Below are 24,444 nucleotides of genomic sequence, written 5' to 3'. Positions count from 1 at the left end.
GATGGAAAAGACATCTTACATTGGATAGTCCAGCCCCTCATAATAGAGAGAGTATCCTGTCATGAATAGGCCTGTAGTTCACGTAGCCTGCTTTAAAATTTTCCAAGGAAAGGCATCTATGTGTTCTGTATTGAGCACATAGAATCTGCAGTTGGTAACTGCTCCTGCTAAAGGTTTGTGCAAGTCATGGTCTTGTTGCTACTTGAGCCTGCTACAAATGTACGGTTTTTTTCCTCACTTATCAGTAATTATAAAAATGATGTCATCTCCATATTGTCAGTTTTTAAGGCTAAAATGTCAGAAAATTTCAATGATGCTTGTTATTCTTTGAGCTCAGCTTAAACCCTTGTTTTCTTATCTGAAAATCTTTCCTAAGTACATTCACATCAGAAAAATCTGTTGTCATCTTCACTGATTGCAGCTCAGGACTGTGATCCCAACTGTGGCATTCCCAAAATACCTTCTTATTTACAAATGTATTTCAGTAGCTAGAACTTCTTCCCTGCAGTATAGCTGCCAACTCTTTCCAGAGCTCATCTGTTCTGCTCCTGCTTTAGGCAGGAATTTGAGACTGATGCAAGGACAGGATAATTTTAACTACTAAGATGTAAACGACATACTTTGATCATAATTTTAAATACTGTAATTACTCCTTAAAATGAGATTGTTATCACCAGTATCATGGGTCTGATGGATAGATTTAACTTTTCCCATGTGTGATGGAAACCAGTTACTCCCAGGCTAGTTACTGGATGCTTTAAATATTTACCTGTGTCAAAAAGGCTCAATCCAGATTTCCACAAGTCTGTTTCCATTGCTTTCACACATGAAAGAGAAGAAAAAGTATTACTTAAAATAATGGAAGTACTAGAGATTACAAAGTTCTGACTCAATTTAGAAAAGTCAGTTCTTTCAGCGAATTATCATTAACAGCAGGAGTCAAGGAAACCTGGAAACCTTTAAGTGTACATTTCAAGCTGTATTTAGGAGCCTTGTGCCACTGCCTCCAGAGCGCTAATCTTTTTCTATGATTTTAAATATGCGTCTTTAGGTCTGATTTTTGGTCTTGTTCCTTTAAATTGCATTGATACTGAGGCAAATATGCTGACTTCACTTTACTTTTGCTTGGCTTAGATTGTTTTCCACTGAAAATCTGCAAGTACCTCTCTTCTACAGATTTCTCTACCCCCTCAGCCCATCCAAACATGAAGAAGTTGTCTGTATTTTACTTGCAGCTTATTAGACATGGAAAACTTTATCAAAATTGCTGCTTTTATGAATAACTCCTGAAGTGTCTTTGTCTTGAGCCTGCTGAAGAATTTTCCTTAAAAGTGATGTTTTGCTCTGGGTGACAGCCAGATGAAAGCTGTTGCAGTTTCAAGAGAGTTAATGATGTGCTTCGTGAAGAGCTTGGAAGAGTTGGGACCTTCTGAAGAATGTGCTACGAGAAGCTGTACAGGCAACTGGTGTGCTGGGCAGGGTGTTTTCCCAGCACACCCTTTTGCTAACCTGAGCTGATGAGAGGAAGTTCCTCGACAGCCCCGCCAAACCCTCAGAACTGATGGCTGCTGTTTGCAGAGCAGCATGTGCGCGCTTGGTAGGATCAAGAAAAACAACTCTCCTTTCCAAGAAAGCAAGGACGTGTTCAGGAGTTTCCCTCTGATCATTAAAAAAATTGGCTGCTTGGAAGCAGCACATCTGAGCTGCCAAAACCTCAGCTGAAGAAAAGATAAGGATTTATTGAGAATATAGCAGGTACGTGTTTGTGGGTATTTTCCTTCTTGTTCTGTGATGAAGGAAGCAGAATCTTTCATGATGGGAAATTTGTGCTTTGTAATCACCTCTGGGGCACCCTTAAGGTGTCTTAAGGAATTAGGTGGGGTCAAACTCAGATTTTGATTTAAACAAGACTCAGCAGTATGTTCCCCTGTTTCCCTGGCAAAGATGTGGCTAGCCTGAGGACTAGCCAGCACATCCTTCAGTTCAGATGTTAGGGCTTTTCCCACTTCAGCCTGCCAAGAAGGCAGGTCTGACACCCCAGGGTATCCCCACCCTATATATAGTGTCACATAATTAGAGCATTGTCATGACTGGCATGATTACAGGCAAAGTTATTTGCTCTGCTGTTCAGGTCAGGATAAAATTGCCCCCTTGTCTCCCCTCTAAAGGTGGGTGCTGGATTTTGCAGGGGCAAAGTGAATTGGGGGAGCACAAAAAAAAGTGAGATTGGAAAAAAAGAAGTGGCTGTGACATCAGTATGGCCAAAAAACACGAGAAAGATAAACACGGAGGGAAACCAGAAGGAAAAAAAAGGCAGCTGAAATAAGAAAGAGAGGTAGAAAAGCAAGGGAACACAGTAAATATTAGAAAGAAGTGTATCAATTTTAAGTATGCTGCAAGTAGGTCAACTACCAATTGTCTTTTAATGGGGAGGTTGCTGGGAAAATTTACTTGGCCAGTATTATCCAGAAAGTCCTACTGCATAATAACATTCTCTAACCTCAGTGTCAATGACCACTTTTCTCTCTCCTGCTGCAACACCCCTTCTTCGCTTCCAATCCTCACCAAAGCCCTCAGGGCCCCAGAGCCACCCTCATGTGCCGTAGCCCCCACCTTCCTAGGGAGCTTGGTTGCCCGTGCTAGAGATCAGCTCTGCCACAGCACAGCTCTGTTGCATGGGCTTAGGCTTGGGCATCATGGTGGAGCTGTGACGAGGGCTGTGTGTGAGAAAGAGCTGTGGGAAGCATCCATGGGACCCTCCGCCTGCGCCGTTTGGGGACAGTATGTAAGTGAACACACCCTCGCCTTTGCTCCTTGTACCTGTGCCTAGTCTTGTACCTTGCTGTTCTGATCCCAACCTTGCCTTGGTTTTTGTTTCTTGTTTTGGCTAACAAATAGGGGAAACTGCAAACAATGTGGTAGATTCTGATTCCCATGACCTGAAATAACAGTATGCCAGTGACTGAGCTGTCCTTTGCCTTTTGCATTCAGGAAGCAGCTGGGTGGCAGCTAGCACAGGACACACAAAACTGATCTGCAGTACTGCTTGAGGGCTAATTTAGGGTAGCTAAACCTATGAAAGAGAGCAGAAAATCTGCTGCTAGCAATCTTGCTCACCCAGGTGGGCTGGAGAGCTGGCAGCCCTCTGGAAAGCAGCAACAGGGTCTTGGCGCTGAACACCTGTGTGATCCGACAAAGAGGCAAGAGGTTAGTTGCCAACATGCGAGGACAGAGAAGCACGATCACAAGGGATGCAGTGGCCTTGAACTGTCTTTCTGCACATGTTTTCAAACCAAATGGAAAAGGAAGAATTTAAAAGCTGAAAGAGTTTGGCAAAGACAAAAGACTTTAATGTTAGTAGACGTTGCACAGTGCAGCTATTCACTGGTGCACTGGAACAACTGGTAGTGGGTCCTGAGATGCAGCTTGTGCTCAGACCCTGGAAACTGAAAGCGCACGTCTCCTCTCAAGGTCAGGCCTTCATCCTCCAAACTTACACAAAGTTCCCCTCTCATTTTGCAACAGCTAATGTTATAAAAAAAACCACCTATGAATGGGTTTAGAATATTAATTTGAGAACATTTCTAAATTTAATTATTCCTGTTTCATTTTTTTCTGAAAAGTTACACTATTGTCACATAATAACCAGTGTGATATCTGTTCTGACTACATCCGGCTATGAGCATAGTTAGAAGTGAAACACAGTGCATTACTACATGACTCAGTAAATGTGAATGGAGGGACTAGCTATAGGGAAGAATCAGAGGAGGGATTGTAATGTCTTTACCTGTATTGGGTCTTAAAATGTTCCTGTTACTTGCAGAGGTGGACATGCCCCTGAATGCTTTGAAAATATTATATTGGTTAGTACATGAATCTTAAACACAAGGTTTTCTAATCTTCTAGCAATACAAATCTACTAGTCATTATTAAAGGCATACCTGTGTTCTGTCCTCTTCCTTGTGCAGCCTGAACCTGTCCTAAGTAGACATCAAAATGGAAAAGTGTGATTTATACCATGTTTGATTCAGTGTTACTGCTACCTGGCTTTTTCACTCAGTCTCATTTTATAGCTCTCAGAGTTAATGGTTCATATACAGAGAGTTTCCATTAATATACTTTCTCAGATGTTAACTATGTATTTTAATCCTGCTTGAAAAAGGATTGCCTTGCTCTGTCTCTCATGTAGATTAGCCTACTTAACATTCCCTTCAGTTATGACTATTACATGTACAGGTCTCTGGTCTGCATTTAAAAGGTTTGTAGTTACTGCTGTGAGTTGCTTTCCTTTATAACATTCCTTCTCTCGCTCACACTGGTTATCTATGTTTATTTCTATTTCAGTACCATCCAGTTGTACTGGTTGTGTGAGGCAAGTTAAAAAAGCACCCCAAACCCAAAACACTCCCTTCCCCCTGAACAGATACTGCCCTTTCTGCAGAGAGAGAGAAATACAAGCAGGTAGGCAGACTGTAAATAATGAGACAATGACAAAAATAATGCGGGAGAATTCGTGTCTTCACCAGTGTCTACACAAAAGGCTTTTTTAAAGGTGATTGGGTTATTAAATTCCCATTGTTCAAAACTACTAAAGGCTCAAAGCATTTGCAGATGAAAAACATGTCTTTAATCATGCCTTTCATTTCATTAATTATTCTTAAAAGGCTTGTTAACAAACTTATCCTTTAACAAGCCTTTATTCATTAGTTTTTCCAGAAAGATTAATTCCAAAGCCTGGTGAAATCAGTAGGAATGTTCTATCTGACTCCTGTGAACACTGGATAGGGGCCCGTGAGATATTTTTATCAAGAAGATATCATAAATGAGACCATTTTGAATGGTTATCTCAGAAAACAGGAATTGCTGCTCCTTAGGAACTTGATATTGCAAAATTAGGTGACAGCAAATAGTCTGTGTTTGACCCAAACTTGAACCTTCACAGGCTGCTGAAAGCCCTTTGATGGGATTTCTAGGAGCTGTCCTGAGAGACCTTGTAAACTCCAGATGCCAAAGAGATCCTGTTTAAGGAAATAACAGGCTCATCTGCCAAAACTGGCAAGGCTTTTGAACTCTGTAAGCTTGTAGCTCTGGCTCCAGATGGACCACAGCTATCCCAGGCTTTTTTCAGGCTGTGGAGGGACAAGTCTGTCTGTCCAGCAGAGTTGTATGGGGCTGTGTGTGACATGCTTTCCACACAGGAGATCAGAATGTGCCAAAGAGATGGAAGAAAATTAGCTCTGATCCTGAGAACTCTCCTTGTTTTGGGTTTGCCACAACTATGCCCTTATGTGAATATAGCACTCTTTACAAGGTCAGTGGAAACAACATAGAGGAGGGTAAGAGAGAGACCAGCTTTGTTTCAGAAGTACCTTATGCCACTTTTAAAATCAATTAGCCCTACCCTCCACACCCACTTTAGCAACATGGATTTTTGTCTATGCTCCTTTGACTGTGCTGGGCCTTCCCCTTCCCACTTGCTCTACTTCCTAACGGTAAGCTGGCTTCTGCTGTGTTTTGGCTGGCTGGAGCAAACATGGTGGTGGTAGAGGGGAAGAGGTTGGAATTGCACTTCTGTGGTCTTCAGCTCTGAGATGCCAGTGAGCCTGCAGCATGTGAATGTGTGTCCATTAAAGGAAAGTTCTGTGCAAGCTGGAGATTGAGGCAGGACTAGAATTTTGTGGCAAACTGAGGGTGGGCAGTCACCCTGTGAATCCATAGAACTGAGTCAGAAATCAGAGCGGTGGAGTAAGCAGCTCTTGGCTGGGAGCTAGTCCTGTAGGGAGCATGGAGGCAGTAAAGCATAGCGACAGTGGAGAGAAATGCAATTTGGAGTGGACCGTGTGAATGTTGGGACCTGATTTCTGAAGGCAAGCAGCTACTCTGTGTACAAAACATGCCTGTGTGACATGACTTTTGATTGCAATGTTCACAGCAGCACTGGATTTATTCCCAGTCCTAAACCAGGGTCCAAGCAGCTGTGCTAGAAAGGGTTGCTTGAAAAGCTGGGATGAGAGAGAGCAAGTGAGTCTGTGACCCTTGGGAGTCTCCTTGGTTAACTGCTGTTGGAAAGAGGCAGAAGCTGTCATTGTATGAATGTGTGACTGAACTTAAATTTGCTCCCAGAACAGGAGAGAGTTTACATCCACTTTCAAAGCCCACTTCCATTGCTGCTTCCCCCTCAGGAGTGCATGCTGCACTGGTTAAGTGCTGCACTTGCTAGCAGGGCAGATAGGAATAAGCTGTCAAATGTCATGCTGGTCACATCAGTTTTGCCACATCAAGACATTAAAGCAGGGGTCCTGTGATGGAGCAGAGCCTCAGGTATTTTTCCTGCTTCTGTATCTTTGATAAACTAGAGATAGAGGGGAAAGAACCCTAGCAAGAGCTAGGATAGAGGAGTTTTGCCCCTCCTCTAATGCTATAGTTTGCAAGGCCTGCTTTTTCTTTGCCACTGTGAACTTTTGCCAATATCAATGGCTGGAAATGGAAATGCTGGAGCTCATGGCAGCCACAGCCGTGCTTATTCTACTGTGCTCTATTTCAAGGTTTTTTTACTTTTGAGGTGTCCTTTGCAGGCAGATTACCAGTGCCGTGTGAGTCCCTGCAAGCCAAGAAGGACAGGAGAACTTTTGATTCTGCTCAGTCAAGTCAAACTCCAGTTGAGGCCAATGGCATCACCAGAAACTCAGGCCTGAAAAATAGCAGTGAATTCTGAAGGCTTCTCAGACAGAGAAAACAGATAAACTGCTTTGTGTCTGGTCGTCACTTCAAAACTCTAATTGTCCTTTCTGGTTTGGTTGTTTGTTCATTTTTTAAGGCAGTTATCTTAGAATCAAGAAGAGATCAGGAGAATTCAAGAAGCTGTATCATGAGTACAGACATGCTGGACATGGTCCTAGAAATGAAGTCTGTGAGATCAGAAAATCAGAAGTAGATCTCCACCATTCCTCCAGCTCACAATAAGCTGTCTGTAAGTCTGACTACTTTAGTCTTTTGGGAGTTAATTTGTGTTTAGAACTTCACTAAACAAAACTGTGAAGAAAGATGGATCCAAATTGCAATTAAGTGAGCGCTGAAAGACTTGGAAAAGTGAGTGCTTTTGGTTTGAGGTTTTTGGGGTTTTGGGTTTTTTTTTGGTGGGGGGGTGTGTGGTTGTGGGTTTGTTTATTTTTGGGGGGGGGGTTAGTGTTTTGTTTTGTTTCATTTCAATTTTTGACTAAAGGTTTGGTCTTATTCCCACCGATTTCAGTGTTGCCAGAACTTTACCCTCAACATGTATCTCTGACTGGGGAACCTCAAACTGGATTTCCTAATTGCTAGTAAAAACAATAATGGTCTCTTCTGTGCTCTGCCATGTGCTTGGCTCTGAATTACTTGGCAGCAAGGACATCCACAGTTACGTATGTGAGAGCAAAGCTGAGCTCAAGGCACTCAGAAACAGCGACAGACTATAAAACCTAATGGAGGTCCAGCTACCTCTTATTTCAAAAGTTATCATATCCCCATGCCCAAAAACTTGTAAACAGTTAAAAATATTCTCCTTTACTTGACCACACAGCTAACAAATTACACACCTCTAAATAGAGTCGCAGAATCATAGAATGGTCTGGGTTGGAAGGGACATTAAAAGATCCCTGCCATGGGCAGGGACACATTCCACTAGACCAGGTTGCTCAAAGCCCCATCCACCCTGGCCTTGAACACTGCCAGGGATGGGGCAGCCACACATTCTCTGGGCAACAAGTTCAGTGTCTCACCATCCTCACAGTAAAGAATCTTTTACTATTAACTAATATAAATCTCCCTCTTTCAGTTAAAAGACATTCACCCTTGTCCTACCCCTACATGCCCTTGTAAAAAGTCCCTCTCCACATTTCTTGTAGGCCCCTTTAGGTAGTGGAAGGTTAACATAAGATCTCCTTGGAGCCTTCTCTTCTCCAGGCTGAACAACTCCAGCTCTCTCAACCTCTGTTCATAGAGAGGTGCTCCAGCCCTCCGACCATCTTTGTTGCCCTCTTCTGGACTTGCTACAACAGGTCCATGTCCTTATGTTGGGGGCCCCAGAGTTGAACTCGAGTTGGAGGCTAATGAGAGCAGAGTAGAGGGGCAGGGTCACCTCTCTTGACCTGCTGGTCACACTCCTTTTGATGCAGTCCAGCATGTAGTTGGCTTTCTAGGCTGCAAGTACACGCTGCTTGGTCATGTTGAGCTTCTCTAATGAGAATACAACACCACCAAGTCTTTCTCCTCAGGGCTGCTCTCAATCCATTTTTTGCCCAGCTAGTATTTGTGCTTGGGGAATACTTGCATTGCAGGCTGCGGGCTGGAATGGGAGCAGGCTTCTGGATTGAGATGCAGAGCCCTGAGCAGCCGCAACTCTGCTGTCAATAACACAAGTGGTATGCCAGGAATAACATCACATTTATGCCAGGTTCAGAACCGCAGCCTGAGGTTTTTGAAAGAGCATTGGTTTAACACAAGTCGGCATTTCGGAGCTCTCGGCCCTAAATTTAGATGGCTATGCAGCCCTCTGCATGATTTATCTTACAGCTCAATCAAGTCTCCCTTTGAGAGCATAAGAAGGCAGCAATAGGAAAACATGATTCAAACAGCACAAGGTTTGTCTCAAGTGTTGCAAACCCCAGCATTTGTCAAGTCTGAAATGCAGATATTCACTAGAAAGGCTTCCACAGAGCTGTAGGCGATCAGCATCTCTGACATTCAGGCCAAGCATCTATTTTTCAGTTTAAATCCAGACTTGGATTCAGTCACTGGGTTTGCTGAGGCTTGAAAGGTTATTGACTCATTGCTGCCTTAGAATACACTGTACTGCATGTCTTGTGGTATACTTACATCACCATACTTACTTGATGCTGCAGCTACCACAGACGAGTATGCTGGGTGGACACCACTAGAACCTGAAAATAAGAGATTTTAATTTTAGCTCTTGAACCAAAAAGCCCAATGTTAGTGAATAAATGGGGAAGGAAAGATTAAGGAAAACCTGGTGTTCAAAAATCATATGAGAATTCCTTCACAGTGTTTTAATCTTTAGAATCCAAAAGCTGTTACAAAAAACGTATTAAAGCTTTCATTTATTGAAAGTTATCACAAAATTAATTCTAAAATGAGTCCTGACCTATTTGTTGAACTCTCAGTCCAGACACGTGAATCAAAGAACTCTCTGCTGACTCCTATACCTGAAAATCATGACAGCATTTGAGGATGGAGGGCTTATAGGCCTGTATGTTATATGTAAAGATAAAGACTAGCCATAATTTTACTGCAGATGAACTCTCATCTCAGCAAATCTACATTTACTTGTGTTTCTGTGAGATACGGTAATTTTGTATGTATCTCAAAGGCACAACTCCAGCCCATCTGGAAATATTTTTTTTATCCACTCCTAATATTTCTACATTGAATTACTGAATTCATGATCCACTAAATCATGGTATATTCAGCTGCTCGTCTTATCCTTTAAATTTTAGGGAAGCTCTAGGTCAGGAGGAAAGGAATGCAAATATGCCTGCTACTGACCTATATCTCTGACCCTATGCAGTCCCGGTCTAGTCTTGGCTGCAGCTGCAACTGTTGTGGTTCTGGTTGTTGCAGGTGTTGTGGTTGGCTTTGGTGTTGTGGTGGAAGGATCCATTGTCGTGGTTGTTGGTGTTGGAGTTGTGGTGGTCATTTGTGTAGCTGGTGTCGGCACGGGAGATGTTTGGTACTCTTTGTGGACTGTGTCCCCTGTAGGAAAATCGATGGATGTGTGACATACATGGAAGCATCATTAACTGTGCTCACTGTTTAAGGCAACCCTGACACTGGTGTTCTTTTCAGATGTCTACAAGCATCCTCATCTGTAGGGCCATTAGTGTCTTTGTTGCTGTATGGATGTGTAGCACAGGTGCCAGTGTGACATGGTATTACACCACTCTCTGGAGGGTGCTGACAACAGCCTGTTGCAGCCTTAGTGATTCCCCTACACTTTTCTTCTTTGGCCAGGAACACAAATCAACCTGGCAGATACCTCAGACCTGTGAAATGGTTCCACCAGCCAGTTGCAGTTTCTGTTTCGCCATCATCTTTCCTCAGCATATTCAAGCAGTTAGAAAGTCCATAAAATGGAAATCTGCTGACATTTGGCAATAAAAGATGCCCATTCTGAGTCACAGACCAGAATAAAATATACATTGCCCACCACAGCACTGAAATGCTTTTGATAAAAACACAACTTTTAGGTAAGGGTGATTCAGGGAGCAGGTCAGATCCAGAGCAGGGAGCGTTAGGGCTTTGGCTGAGAGCGGGGGAGAGCACCACCTGGGAGCTGCCGATTTCATCTAACTTTGACTCATCTCACGGTTGCTACTACTTTTAAAATATATCATCTGTTGTGAGAACAGAGACAATTCTAGTAGCAAAATCTGCATCCTAAATATTCTTACATGAAATTGTTAAAATGCCTACAGTTCTTTCAAGTCATCATCTCAAAAAAGATCCTTCACCATTATCTTCTCCATCTCTATATTCTGTGTTCACCCCAGTCTTATTCCTCTCCTCCCTCCTGCCCATAGCCATGGGGATGGCCTGACACACTGTGTACACTGAAAGGGAATGGTGTGCAGTCTATTCATTGCTGCACAGCACAAACTTGTGTTTTATTGCTGGATGTTCTCCTTTTGCAAAGCATCATCATGAAACTGTCTGGTGGATTAATTGCCACCTAATGCTAGGCAGTGAAAAACTCAGATCTCAGACAGTTTTAATGGGATAATGCTGAAAGAGATGTCAGAAGAAAAACAAAACTCAGCTGAAAAAATCAGTATGAATGACTCTCTTTGGGCTGAGCAGTGCCCTGCTCCCCGCTGCTGTGCTAAAAGGAAGAAGACAGAGGGCACAGTGAGTCTTCCTCTGCAGTCTGGTGTCGCTGGAGCAGGGAGCAAGCAACGAGACTTTATACCCCAGGCTGCAAGGAGCGAGGAAGATAGGAGCTAACAGCATTAGCAGAAAAACCAAGAAAGCAGCACAGCAAGAGCAGAGAAAAGATGTTGCTTTGGTGCTTGTTGGCTGGGTTTCTGGTGGAGCCTTTAACACAAGAGAAGGGCTCTGCAGGGCTGGCTGTTCCCAGTGCTCCTGCGGGCAGGGTGCCCATCTCCTCACAGTATCTTCAAAGGGTTTGCAGAAATGATGTGTCTTTGGTGCTTGTTGGCTGGGTTTCTGGTAGAGCCTTTAGCACAAGAGAAGGGCTCTCCAGGGCTGGCTGTTCCCAGTGCTCCTGTGGGCAGGGTGCCCATCTCCTCACAGCATCTTCACAGAGCACGTGCCCTGCACAGGAAATTGCCAAGAGCTGTATTGCAGGCTTCTGAAGTTCACAACACCTGAACTCACCCAAAGCGCAGGCAGAAATTAAACTGCAAGGGTGCCCCCTCTTCTCTGAATTTGCACATGCCTTCCAAGCACCATTGCAGGTGCTCATATAATGGCTTTGGTTTGGTTGGAAAGAGGCTGCACAGAGAAGGTAATGAGGGAGGTAAAGCTATATGTATTACCAGCGTCAAACTGCTTCCCAGAAGCATCTGCAGGCAGTTTAAACTGGGAGAGTTACTGTAAAAGAACACCAAGATCCTCAACCCATACCTTGTTCTGGTGCTTTTTCCAATGTGTTAGTGGTATCTGCACTCTTCATAGCTTTAAGGTCTTGCTCTGGGTTTTTAGGCTCTGAAACAAAATTAAGTATGTTAGGAAAGGCAGCTCTGAAAGAAAACAATTTTTACTCTCCTATTTAGAGATTATCAATCCCTAAAGGAAGGCATCCCATCACCTGGCATGCGGTATGTCAGTCAGTCTAACCAGACCTTTCTCACAAAGAGAGAAAAAGTGGTGGCTGGGTGCCTCTAGAGGGTAGCCAACCCCTATTTCTGGTGCCTAATTTAGGCATTTTATTGCCCTAAACTTCCTGCCAGTATCAATAGAATTTCTGAAGTGAGCAATAAATATAGGTTTTTACCACTAATAAACCAATACTCATAAGAATAATGCATCATGTTGTTGACTTTTCTTCTGAGTAGCAGCGTGTCCTGAGAATCAGGGTCACAGTATGTGTAGGGTGTCTGTTAACATGCAGCATTTCTGTCACTAATTCACATCCAAATCTAGTTCTTTCTTGCCTGACATTGCCACATCATCATGGGGCCAAATCACGAACGCCACAGACTGGCTTAGAAGGAAAAAGGAGATATTTTTTTTTTGTCCTTTTTTTTCTTCTAAGACCCAAAGTCATCGAAGTACTTGGAAAATTTATGACAGTTCATTTACTGCTACTTTGCAAAAGAATCTGCCTCTGCTTTTATGTTTGACTGAGTACTGGAGGATTTTGATCTTCCTTTTTTTATTTTCCCTCTTCTCTAGTTATTTTGGCAGCATTGACCTATTAGAGAAATTACTCCAGGGATAATGGTTTCCTAAAACTTTGTATTATTTTTTAAAACAACATCTTTTGATTATTTTTACCAGCTGTGAATAGTTACAATTTTGGGAAGGTTTTTTCTTGCTGTGCCCAGCATTTGGGAAACACTGTAACCACCAGCAGCATTTAAAGAAATGCCAGGCACTGTGAATCTCTGGTGTCCCTGGGATGAGGACCAAAATTGCATCTCTGACAGCTGATCAGGTTTTTTTGCTAATCTGGCAGCAAGTAAGAGTAATCCTTAAAGGACTGCCTTTGTGTCCTACAAATATTGGGTTTAAGTATCCAAATGAACAATGTGGTCTCTGTGATTGAAATCAGAAGAAAATTGTAGGTTTTTTTAAATTAGAAAAGAGGTAGGAAATCCTCTATCACAAGATGCTCCTAGCACCAGAGATCTTTATCTGAAGAAGAAGGTGTTTCTAACAGCTGAGATGACTGGGCTTAGGTGGCAGGGCTAGGGAGGGCTGACAGGGACAAGCAGGGCTTGGGAAGATGGGTTTCTTTGTTTCCTATGGGACAGGGCTGGGCAAAGCAGGGCAGTGGCAAGCACTGGATTTCATGTAACAGTGATTATTTGTGCCTTTGATCATTCTGGGTTTTCTCTGCTTGAATGCACAGTCTCTGTTGCTAGGATCCTAACATTTTCATTCACACTTTGATTCAAGAACAAAGTGAAGGAAGCTGCTTGCGTCTTTGGTTTGCTGGAGGAACATGTTCCTGATATTTTGTTTGCATGACTGAACTGTGACTCGATGATGCTCCCTGTTTCTGTGCTGATTCTCGCATAATGTGGGTTTAGCACTGGTGGAAGAAATGATTGCTTGAAGCCTGCTGAGCTCTACTCTGGCTGTGACTGTCCCTAGTCTAGTCTGAGATGTTTGGGCTGATACTTAAAGTGTTGGGCATATTTAGGAATGATGAGATTTGGTTTCAGTAGATGTTTCATAGAAAAAGCCAAGATTTCTAAGGTATTGCCTCCCTTCCAGCAGTGCATAATATTTGGGTCAGTAATTTCCATGTACAAAGTCGAGATATAATCAAATTTGTACCTATTGATTGCAAAGGTACTAATTGCAAACTAAGGGCATGACTTTGAGTGATGCATATTCAATGTGAACAGCTACAGCTTTCAGATTTGCCTTTGTGCAAGTAAAAGCCTAAAGAGGAGGAAAAAGCTCTGTACTTTGCTTCCAAGGACCAAACAATAATGTACAGGAGAAGGACTCAAGGACTCTAAGTAACCTCTGAGTGGCCTTGAATGGATGCACCCACTGACAGGCATTTGAGTTCATGGAGAAGATAAGGCACCTTTTGTTACACCACAGCTCACTGGATAAGCACAGGGAGGCGCAGGCTCAGCAATCAGCCAAAGAGCTGTGTTAGGGAACTGTGTAGCAATGCGAGACATTCATTTTGTTTTCATTCACACCCCCATGGGAATAGTCTGAACTTCAAACAGTTGTTACAGGGGGCAGGAACAAGTGTCATTTCAGTGATGGAGGCACTTTATGTGCTCTTGAATATCAGCTACCACCTGGTGTGAGACTTGATCAAAGACCTCTGAAAACAACTAAATTACTTAAACTAAGTTGAGTCTTACAGTGTAGGATGCTGACTAAAACGGTTATACAGAGTAGTTCCTTATCATACCATCCTTAGCTAAAGCTGCTGTGCATTGCCATCTGTCATTAGTATTACATCATTATTTTTTATTATTATACTCTCAACACTATATCCCAAGAGATAACATTAATAACATTAGAGAAAGTCAACATGTATAACCTCAGATGCTTTCAAATAATCAGTACAACATTATACTTGCTAACAGATTTAAAGCAAGTGGGAAAGTGCTTTGAAACAGAAGTTTGTGAAATATGGTATGACCAAAAAATAGAAATTGTCTGGGGTAATTTCCATATGCTTAATATAAAAAAAATACCATGAGGGGTTTGGATGAGATGCTAAGGGATGCATGAACTTCTGACTCTGAATAGTTGTATCTTTGTATTACACAACTGAGAAGCTGCAACAGATAGTTGTGAATGCATGTAAGGGAAAGTCAGTCACAATTACTTGCCTGACTTAACAGCTGTGCTTTTTGAAGAGGAATATTCAAGAGTTGAGGGATATGTCACACCTTTCCTTGGCTTGCCCTCTAAAAAAAAAAAAAAAGAAAATAGATTAGAAAGCATCACAAAATATTCTAAGATTTCTTGCAATAAAATTCTCATCTATGTTCAGAATCAGCCCCACTTCTTAACTGCCCAACTCGTTTGTCTTTCTGACGGCAGAATCTCAAAACCATGCCACTAAAAATACCAGTGCCTAAATCCAGCATCATAAGAAAAAAAAGTTAGAAAGCATGAAAACACAGTCCTGGGAAGGGTTTGAAGAGGTCACTAAGTTTATTGTTTGTTCTCAAATGGCGTTAAGCATAAGGGGATCATTCCTGAAGGGCATCTGTACTTAACCTGTACTTAAGCCCACAGCTTCCCTAGGCAACCTTTTCCAGAGCCCGACTATACAATTGACTTAGAAAGCATGTTTGATGTGGGATTCTTTTCGTCACGCACACAGCATTCTTCTCCGACTTGACTTTTGCAAGATGCCATTTCTGGCAATAGTCTTTAGCAGTAATAACAGTAAGACAAGGCTGTGCTTGTGTGTGGGAACATATGGTACCTATATTTATATCTAAAATGAGGGTCCTGTCTTAAAACAATGAGGCATGTTTCCCAGTTAAGCTTTAAGCCACAAATCTTTTTAGTGCTGCAGCAGATGTCATCTCTATTGGTACATGTAGACATGCAATTTCATCTCTTGGGGCAGTTTTTGTATTCCCAAATATGGCTGAATGAAAAATGTTGCAGTGTCGGGAAGACTGCCCTGGTCTCTAGGAATCTGTGGATGTAGGACTTCCAAACCCTAGTGACTGTCTCTACAGATGCTGTCACGCATCTGGACAACCTCAGATGAGACTTACCTACATACCTCCACCTCCTGCAAAACCTGAGTTGTGACAGTGATGCTAGGCTTTCTTTCACTTATTGTCTTGGTTACTTGGTGGATTCTTTGGGAAGGTGTATATGGCACTGTGAGCATGTCCATTGTCATCGTGGGTGATTAATCCAGAGACCAACAGCACTGAACAGAATTAGCTGCTATAGACTGAGCCAGTCCTGGGAACTGGGGACACACAAAGAAGGGTATATGCCAGAGGAACTGATCCTCAGTGTGCAGGGATGGCCATGGAGCTGGAGAGACACTGTCATTTGTCCCTTTTCATGTCTCTAACCCTTTGTTTTACTTCTCTCTGAAATTTTAGATGTCATTCAAATGCCCTGGATGTAGAAGTTAGTTTGAGTTACTAATGAGGCAATGATGTAAAGAGCTATTCCATTTCTCATTACAGTGGTATAAACTGAGAGCAGCTCCACTGAAGTCAACACAGGTTTGCCAGACCAGAGTGGCAAGTTAGCATGGAAGGACAAGATGGAAAGAGCTTCCTTCTTTCCCTTAGGCCTCTGTCAGAAGCTGGCTTAAGTGAAGTTTTCACATCCACTTTTCCTGGAGCTAAAATTGGGGTCAGGAGTCAAGCAGGACTAGGGAGCTCCTCTGTCAATTTGGTAGAAAGATGGAAAAGGTAGATGATTGCAGATGATTTCTAAGTGCATTTCTTTATCCCCAACAGAGGCAGAGTTGTCAGGTATGACTGGATGCTACATGGACACAGCACTTGTGTAATAATCTGATCTTTATTTAGACTCTTTCTGTGATAATCTGACTTCTAATGCAAGCCTGAAGGCCACTGCTATGCAAATAATCTAGCTAGTGCAGGGAGGCTGGCTGCTTCTGGACTCGGGTTTTTGATTAACAGCAGCTGGCGTCCCATCCGTGACCAAGAGGTAAGTCTGAGGCCTGACCTGAATGTGGCCCTGCTCTCTGGGGCAATGGTAATATGTACTTTTCACTAGCTGGAAGAAGTTACATCTAGGTTGGAGTCTGCATAATGTACTTAAAAATGGATTTACATGTGGGCTGAAAACCTCAGCTTCTGTCCATTGAAGTACAAGCGATGGGGTGGTGGCTGCTCACCCTCTCACGCTTATTTGTGACTAGCAGACTCAGACTTTTAGGACTCTGTTTTCTTAAACCACTAGCTGCAAAACTCCCACTAAACTGAATGGAGTCATTCAACTGAGTGCCAAGGCATTTCAGTGCTTGAAAGTGAATACCAGTGCATTTGCATACCTCCTGGTGTGCTGGCTGCTTTAATCCCAGAGGACAGACCTCCTTCCCCACTGCCCCTAAATCACACCACTTCTCCGCCTGGGTTCCCCGAGGAGCCCTCTTCTGTGCTTTTTTGTGTGGATGCTCATTCACAATTTAAACATCACAACTCTTGGAGACAATATTCTAACTAGGAATAAACTGTTGGCATGTTACCAGCGAACAGTATCGTGTACAGGTCTGGCCTGTTAAGAAGGAATTTGGCTGGAGAATAGGGGACTCAGTTCAAGCTATAAAGCTGTCCTGAAAATAATGCTTTAGGTGACTCGTGTTTTTACGGGGAATGCTTTAAGCAGGTCTGTCTTTTTATGACTCATAGTAGTAAAATTGTAAAAAAAAAAAAACCAAACCCCATCTCGTCTCTTTTTGTGAGTGAGATTTATCTGCATTCAGCCTCAGGCTGTGGAGATGAATGACACAACCTTCCTGGGGTTGTAGGCTTTTAAATTTCTCACTAATGTTCTAGGATTCCTACATTTTCAGTAGGTATAGTGAGAATATTCTTCCTATTTATATATGAAATATGGTATTATATGTGTTATATGATATGTTATGTTAGATTTCTGCTTGAGCTAGTTTATAAACTAGGTAGTTCCGCTGACATCATGAGAGCGCATAGCATGTGTAAAATAAAGGGCATGAGAGGCAAATCCCATCATGCCTACACATACCCAGATTTCTTATAATCTCCTCTTACATGTGCTTGTAACTTCCTCTTGTATCTTCTTATCTAGCGTCTCATCAAGAATAAAGATTTGTTATTATAAATCAAAAATTCCTACAGTTTTATGGGATAACAGCTGAGCAGCTGCTGAGGTAAAAAAGTCTTATTTACCATTTATGTACCAGAATAACAATGTACTGTTTGCTGGGGAAAAACCAGCAACAAGTACAGGTAACAATTCAGCTATACCAGGAAATTCCTACTCATCCAAAATAAATCCTCCTGATAATGTGGTGTACCCATGGCAGAATGCTGTAAAAATGCACCCAAATGTATTAATGCAAACTCCAGATGACAGTTTGTTTAGGTCAGTTTCTGAAACCTCCTTTGCTGTCCACACATTTTCACATGAAAAGAACATGTTTTTATTTTTAGTGGCTGTACAGTTGCTCAAGGTGTTGATCTTTCCAGGAATGATGTAGTTAGCTAATATCAATTGGTCATACCTATCCTAAACCTAAGTGTAGACCAGCAAGAACTGAGACCCCATATGGATGCAGCAGGAAGTTAGATTTAGAAATGGTATGTAAAGCAATGTAAATGAGACTCTCCTTTCACACATGTAGAACGAATGCCAGTAGGTTGAAGATAATAAGAAGCTGGTGCAAAAAAAAAATCTGTGAATTTCGTCAGTGAATGCAAGTAAGCTGCTGTATATAACATGGGGACAAGAAATCAATGAACATTAAATTAAGATGGATTTCCCCGCATCTGTTTGGCTAACAGAGATGGGTAGACTTTGTAACATACTTGGGATGCACCAGTCAAATTGATTAATACAAGGTTTGCATAAACACAGTATGGCTATATGTGACTTGAGATGGCTTGACAGAGGTCACAAGTCACTTTGGAAAGTAGGAAATCAGGTGCAGGCAGAGGATGCTTCAAATGGCCAAAAGGCCCTTTAGTTCCCCTAGGAGCAGTATTTATGAGGGTGGAGAGCAAGCACAAACAGGAGGACCTCCCTGTTAGTACCAAGGCTCAGATTTTATGCATCAATAGAAGGAATGAAGGTGCTCTCAGACTGCCTGTCACTTCTGCAGTGGGCTCAGACCTACGCTAGGCTGAACCGAGCACACCACTGGCAGGGTATATGTATCTCTGCAGGCTATATAGGAAGCCCATAATAAAAACTTTCTCAAGTGTGTTATTGATTCTAAAGCTAGGTGGGGTGGGCCTGCGGTGACTAAACAGGTCTTTAAAGAAGGCTCCAGCCCTCTCTGCCCGCTGTTGCTTGGCTGGTTGGGCAGTGGGGAGCAGCTGGGGAGAGCAGGTGGCTCTGGTGCTCCACCATGGTACCTGACACGAGGAAGGACTCCCTCCAGCGCGGCAGGGACAGGGACCGGACCCCGTTGGAGAAGCTCCCTCGGTAACCAGAGTGGCCAGCGACTTTCTGGACAAGGATCTTCCCACCTGTGTTGTCGATGATACCACTGCAATGGGAAAACATGGTGCCTGAAGCAGAAATTCCCCCCAGAAAACCTCAGAAACTGTTCAAGAAAGCAAGAGGTATGAAGTGTTCACTTTTACCTTTAAACCAGGGGCTGTAGTGGAGCTGTGACACTACTACTAAGTCTGCTGGTAAGAAATATCTGTGCTTCTTCCACACAGAGAAGAGCAGTTTGTTACAAAGTGCTGTCGGGATGTGCTTGCTCTTCTCACTGATCTACTGGTCTTGTGTTTAAGGCTGACCTAGTTGCACACAAGAACAAGCTACTGCCTTCGTTAAAATTCCTGTAAGCTTGATTGAATGACTGAAGATACAAGAAGAATTACTCAGAGGAGTTTTGGGGCCAACCATGTGATGACAGAAATACAAATCTGAGGTAAACCTCCCACTCGCTTGACTTTTTCTTTTGTGGAAAAAAAAAAAAAATTAACATTTTCTTTGGGTTCCACTATGTGTTACCTGCAGTAAACTCAGCCTGGTTCTGACCTCAGCCTGGAGTAAACTGAACACAATATTGCTGGAAACTGTAGAAAACCTGGCAGGCTCCATGTGTGAAGTACATTAAATGGTGTTTGACATCTGACATAAAATGCATTTCAGATAGAAAACCTTCAGTGCATACAACCTGCCACAGCATCATTAGAACAGGCAACACAGGAAGTGACTGTGGCTTTAGAGGGCAAGTAGGACTGGAAGGAAAATAAGTAAGAGGCAGCAAACAGTAGTGAAGAATACGTTAGAGCTGTAGTTTTCTCTGATGATTACAAGAAGCTGCTGGTAATACAACTGTAAGGAAAAGAAATCTTCTGTCTGCAGAAATGCAGCACATACATCAAACCCAGCTGGCAAACAAGGAAATGAAACCCTCACTGCAGCAATACAGGCAGCCAGCATTTGAGCTATGGGGGAAATTGCGATCTCTATCAGTATTTTGTAGTTTCCCTTTGGGACAAGCTGTGCGTGCAGAGACAAACAATTTCCATTGTGCACTAGTATCTGAAGGAAGAATTTGTGGTTTGAAAGCCAGTCCACCTAGCAGTCACCCCCTAGCAAGGGGCTGAGCAGACAGAGCTGGCACCAGGAGGTGGCAGCCCTATGTACACCGGCACGCCAGCCTGCGCACTGCAGAGGTAAGGTATAAAGTCCCAAAGTATTCAGCTGTGATCCCAGCTATTTCACAGAACTGCAGTAGCTCGAATAACTCTGTATGAAGTCATGTTGTCAATCAGGCTTCACAAGTTCTATCTGCATTTTCAGCTGAATTCATCCTGCCCCTGCATCCTGCCAACAGTTATGGTGTGTTTTGGTGGTGAAGTTATTCTCCATAAAATTTTTATGCACATTTTTGCATGGCTAATAAAACTCAGCAAAATTTGTGCTATAAAATTCATATTATACATTTACTTCAGTGACTTTTCTGTGGCAGGAAGGTGCATTACTCAGCTCTCAATATCAAGGACAGTTAAATTCAAATCTGGAGAACAAAAACCAATTCCAGAAGTACAAGAGTTATATGTATTCATCCCTGGTCATATGCCTATTTTTACTGAAGCTTTACTAGTAGCATCAGCTCTATCGCTATCTTCTGCTTGAATAGTAACAGTAGAATAGTAATTTGCTATGCATGAATGAGAGATCTGGAGCTCTTGAGACACTTCTCCAAAGACTGAGAAGCATGTTCAAACATGGCTGATTTCAACAGGGACACAGGATTGAACAGGATTGACAGCACTTTATAAGATTGGATCCTTTGCATCACACATGGTCTTTCTCACAGATTTTTCTACTAGATCAGTCTACAATCAAACCTACAGGGCAGTAGGAACTTTAAAGTGTTTGAAAAGCTGAAGAACTCCCCACACTGAAATGACAGGTTTTTCTGTGTGCCTTGTTCATTTATATGCACTCACCTGTGAATTGCAGCATTGCACACGCTGGAAAAGGAAGCATAAATGTCTGTGCCATAAACACGGTATTTTACATCTTGACATCCAGGAGGGCATTTTGCAATGAATTCTGGATTGATTATCTTCCCCGCCTTGACATCGCAATCGATCTGAGGCACATCTGTGGGTACAAAATCTTTGTAAAGTCAGACTGATTGTTTTCATAGCTGAGTGATCTTGTCATGAAACAATGAGTAACTGAGTGTCAGGGATGCCCTCCTCTTTTACCTTTGTATCAATGGTTTTGGGTTACAAGACATGTCTATGTGTTCTGCATCTATAAAATAAGACAGAATGACCTCTATACCAAGGGATGTGGCTGTAACTAAGGATGGAATAAAGCAGCCTCGGGGTATTTCTAACCTTCAGTGTTTGCTTCTTTGAAGGAAATATCCGTTATGACACTTTGCTGGAGAGAGAAAGAAATGTAGTCTTGCAGGCTGTGGTTCACATGTGGGAAGGAGGGGTTAGGCGAAGGGGTGGCTGTGAGTCAGGACAAGGAAGGACTGAGCACATACAAGGAAGGATGCTTCCCAAGCCTCCCACTATGTCATGTAGCTCTGTGCCATCTCTAATGCCAGGCTGCAACCACAGCCCATTATCTTGTCTTGATTTTTAAAAATGTTTGCTGGGTACAATTTACTTTGAACAAGGGGTTAAAGCATGATTTCAGAACCTCACAGCAGGCTGGTTTGTCAACTAGATGAGCAAAATAATCTGTGGACAGAGGTGCTTTTACAGAATTGTAGCTGGAAGTTATACATCCTAGTGCACAGGACACACACCACTTGTCTCATGCTAATCAGCTACATATGCTTTGTGTTAGAGCAGATCCATTTCACGTATTTATGTCTCTCTCTGTGCTTGCTTAGGTCCTTGAGTGGTCCCTAATGACCTATGAAGACACAGTAGTGAAGTACACAATTTTCCCTTTATGCACATTCAATAGCACACACTTTACTAAGTGTGTGCTTTTTGATTTCAGTAAAAGAACCTGGTAGGTATCATATGCTTCCATTGACTCTGCAGACAGCTGTGAAGAATTACCCCAATACAACCTCACTTTGCACTTTTTTGTTATGCATCAGCCATGCCCACTGTAAAGCAGACAAGAATTCTACTTGGACTACTTACATAGCTTAGCCTTTTTCATCTTCCTTGTGGCTTCCTTAGCTGCATACGTACAGGTGAGAAACACACCTAAAACAAATAAAACATAGTATCAGGAAGAAGGGGAACTATCAACATCAGTCACCACAAGCTCCTGTGTGGGAGATTTTCCAAATTTGAATCAACAGATTGAAAAAACAAAGTGGGAATATTCTCAGTCACAGCTAGGTTTCTACCTGTTGGTTAACTTCACAGTCAAGGTGACATCTACTGTGAGGCAGTTTTTTAAAGGGGGTTAAAGAACAGTTCAGTTTACACATTCATCTGTGGAACTCACTATCAAAAGATGCCATTATGTTCATGTGGTCCAGAAAACCATGAAAGGCCCCAGTATTTCCACAAGTGGTGGAAACTCTTTGTAATTGGTGTAGTAGAGATGTTAGTGAAACAATATGCTGTGTGCAAAAAGCAACTGGGAAGCTACAGAAAGGTCCTTCTTAACAGCCTGGCAGGAAGGTTATCTTGTAATCATGTGTTGTGGTGCTCCATGCACTGGTGGTAGCAGGTATGGGATACTGGGCAGCACTACAGACTGTATGAGGGTCTAGTGTGGTGTGTCCCAGTATCCTGTCCCAGCAAGGGTGCTGATTTTCTTCAGTAAGTAGAATTATTATTTTAAAAATGTTATAGTGAAAGAGACATAATCTGTTATATTAAAACATACAACACAATATATGGATGCATCTTATATTGTCAGGTTTACTTGTTATGTGCACAACATAGGAAAACTCTTCACTCTTCATTCTCTGTGCTTATTTTGCACTATATTATGGGTAATTAATAACTTCATTACAAATATCCTGACTTTCCTATTCACCTTTCCCTTCTCTGAGCTTTCAGAAGGGAATTGAAACTCTCTACGATGTGCTGGCTGATCCTTTCATCATTTAATCTTACTAGAATATGCAACAACAGTCTTCTTTCTTTCTTTTATGTTCTTCTCCCCCTAGACATGCTGCAGGGAGTTTGCAGACTTAATCACTCCCAGAACCTGCTCAAAAGAAATATCAGTCTCATAGTGTCTGAAGTGGCAGTGTATAGATGCAGCACTGGGGACTTTTGTCATTGGTGTAGTTGTGTAACTAGGGCAATATTGTAGTTAGGAAAAAAGGAGTAAACCAGTGAAAAATAAAGTGAAAAGTCCCAGCTCTATGCAATATTAGGGCACAATTTAATGTGGAAGACATAATTTGATCTCTTAAGTAAGAACAGAAGAACTACACAGGTAGATATGAATTTTAACTAAGAATAGCTATCCTGTTCGACTTGAGGATCCCAGCTAGAGGGAATATTGCCTGGAAATATCACGATTAAAGTCATACAGCACTGTTAGGCTGTGTGGTGGCTGGATCTCCATCAAAGGGAGGCATGTAAGTAAACTACACTAAGAAATCATGCTTGATCAACCAGAGTGTTCATGTAAGATGAATTGCAAATTCTGGAGTCTCTACATGTTCCCAAAAAGCAAGATCCTGTCTGACTGCCAAAGTAAAGAAAATAGGAGACATTTATCGCCTTTTTCCTTTTGGCATCTTCTTGTTCATGAAAAGAGCAAGAACACATTAAAATTGGGAAAGGATACTCCTATGTAAAAAAACCCACAGAAAACAAGATGATTTTTATTTGGAGGGAATCTTTACATTACAGACATTTTTCAAGGCCCATTGTGCCATCTGATATGGACTGCAGGTAGCTGATCATGTACTTAAACATTTCTGCAAGTAATTAATATTGTTTCTATGCCAAAGTCAAGAAATTTGGGTAGCCTGTTTCTGAGAAGCTGTGCCAAGGATTACTCCACCTGCCTTTGAGAGAGAGCTTCATCAGTCATGGAGTCCGAAGGGAAGAGAAGAAGCCAGCAGCCGCTGGTCAGCCAGAGCAGGAACACACAAACCCCCGAACTACTAATTGAGCACTTCAGCTGTACTTACCAAAGAAGATTGCAATGATTGTGGTCTTCATGGTGAGTAAAATAAAATCTGGGTGTGTCGCTAAGGAGCTCTGAAAGGGAAAAGAATACATCAGGCTGCATTCAGAGGCATTGGAGATGATGCTGGAATGGTAGGTGAAGAGGGAACTGTGCAATCTTCTTCAACTTTTCACAGTCCTCATGTGCTGCATCCTCTTCTCAAGCTTTGTAGAGCAGCTGATGTCCCCAGAGGAGATGGTGTTTGGGCTGTGGCCAAAAAACAGTCCCTCTCATGGACTAAGTTTTTACTTCTCTGTAAGATCTGCCTTTTGCCTCAGGATACCAAAATTTCGTTCCACGTGCTACTGTATGGCTATACGTGACTTGAGATGGGTTGACAAGTTCTTTCACTGCTCTTCTAAGACATAAACAGAGAATCATATTGTCTGTATGTCAAAATGCACCATGTAATCTCATAAAGATAAG

The 24,444-nt window shown here is 42.4% G+C and overlaps 1 protein-coding gene across 1 annotated transcript in view; it reads right to left on the bottom strand.

Moving 5' to 3' along the window:
- VIT (vitrin) overlaps positions 1–24,011 on the bottom strand; it is a 34,676-nt gene extending 10,665 nt beyond the window's left edge. Inside the window, exons 1-12 of the mRNA XM_010020444.1 lie at positions 23,981–24,011; positions 22,014–22,079; positions 20,844–21,000; positions 18,783–18,916; positions 14,547–14,624; positions 11,638–11,718; positions 9,541–9,747; positions 8,868–8,918; positions 3,942–3,980; positions 3,788–3,844; positions 3,118–3,180; positions 770–817 (exon numbers count right to left, since the gene is read on the bottom strand). Coding sequence (XP_010018746.1) covers positions 770–817; positions 3,118–3,180; positions 3,788–3,844; positions 3,942–3,980; positions 8,868–8,918; positions 9,541–9,747; positions 11,638–11,718; positions 14,547–14,624; positions 18,783–18,916; positions 20,844–21,000; positions 22,014–22,079; positions 23,981–24,011 — 1,012 coding nt within the window. The remainder of the gene's footprint in view (positions 1–769; positions 818–3,117; positions 3,181–3,787; positions 3,845–3,941; positions 3,981–8,867; positions 8,919–9,540; positions 9,748–11,637; positions 11,719–14,546; positions 14,625–18,782; positions 18,917–20,843; positions 21,001–22,013; positions 22,080–23,980) is intronic.
- Positions 24,012–24,444: the final 433 nt, after the last annotated feature.

Source organism: Nestor notabilis, unplaced genomic scaffold (genome assembly GCF_000696875.1).
Source record: "Nestor notabilis isolate BGI_N333 unplaced genomic scaffold, ASM69687v1 scaffold9538, whole genome shotgun sequence".
NCBI lineage: Eukaryota > Metazoa > Chordata > Aves > Psittaciformes > Psittacidae > Nestor > Nestor notabilis.
This window is presented reverse-complemented; position numbering and strand designations above follow the sequence as displayed.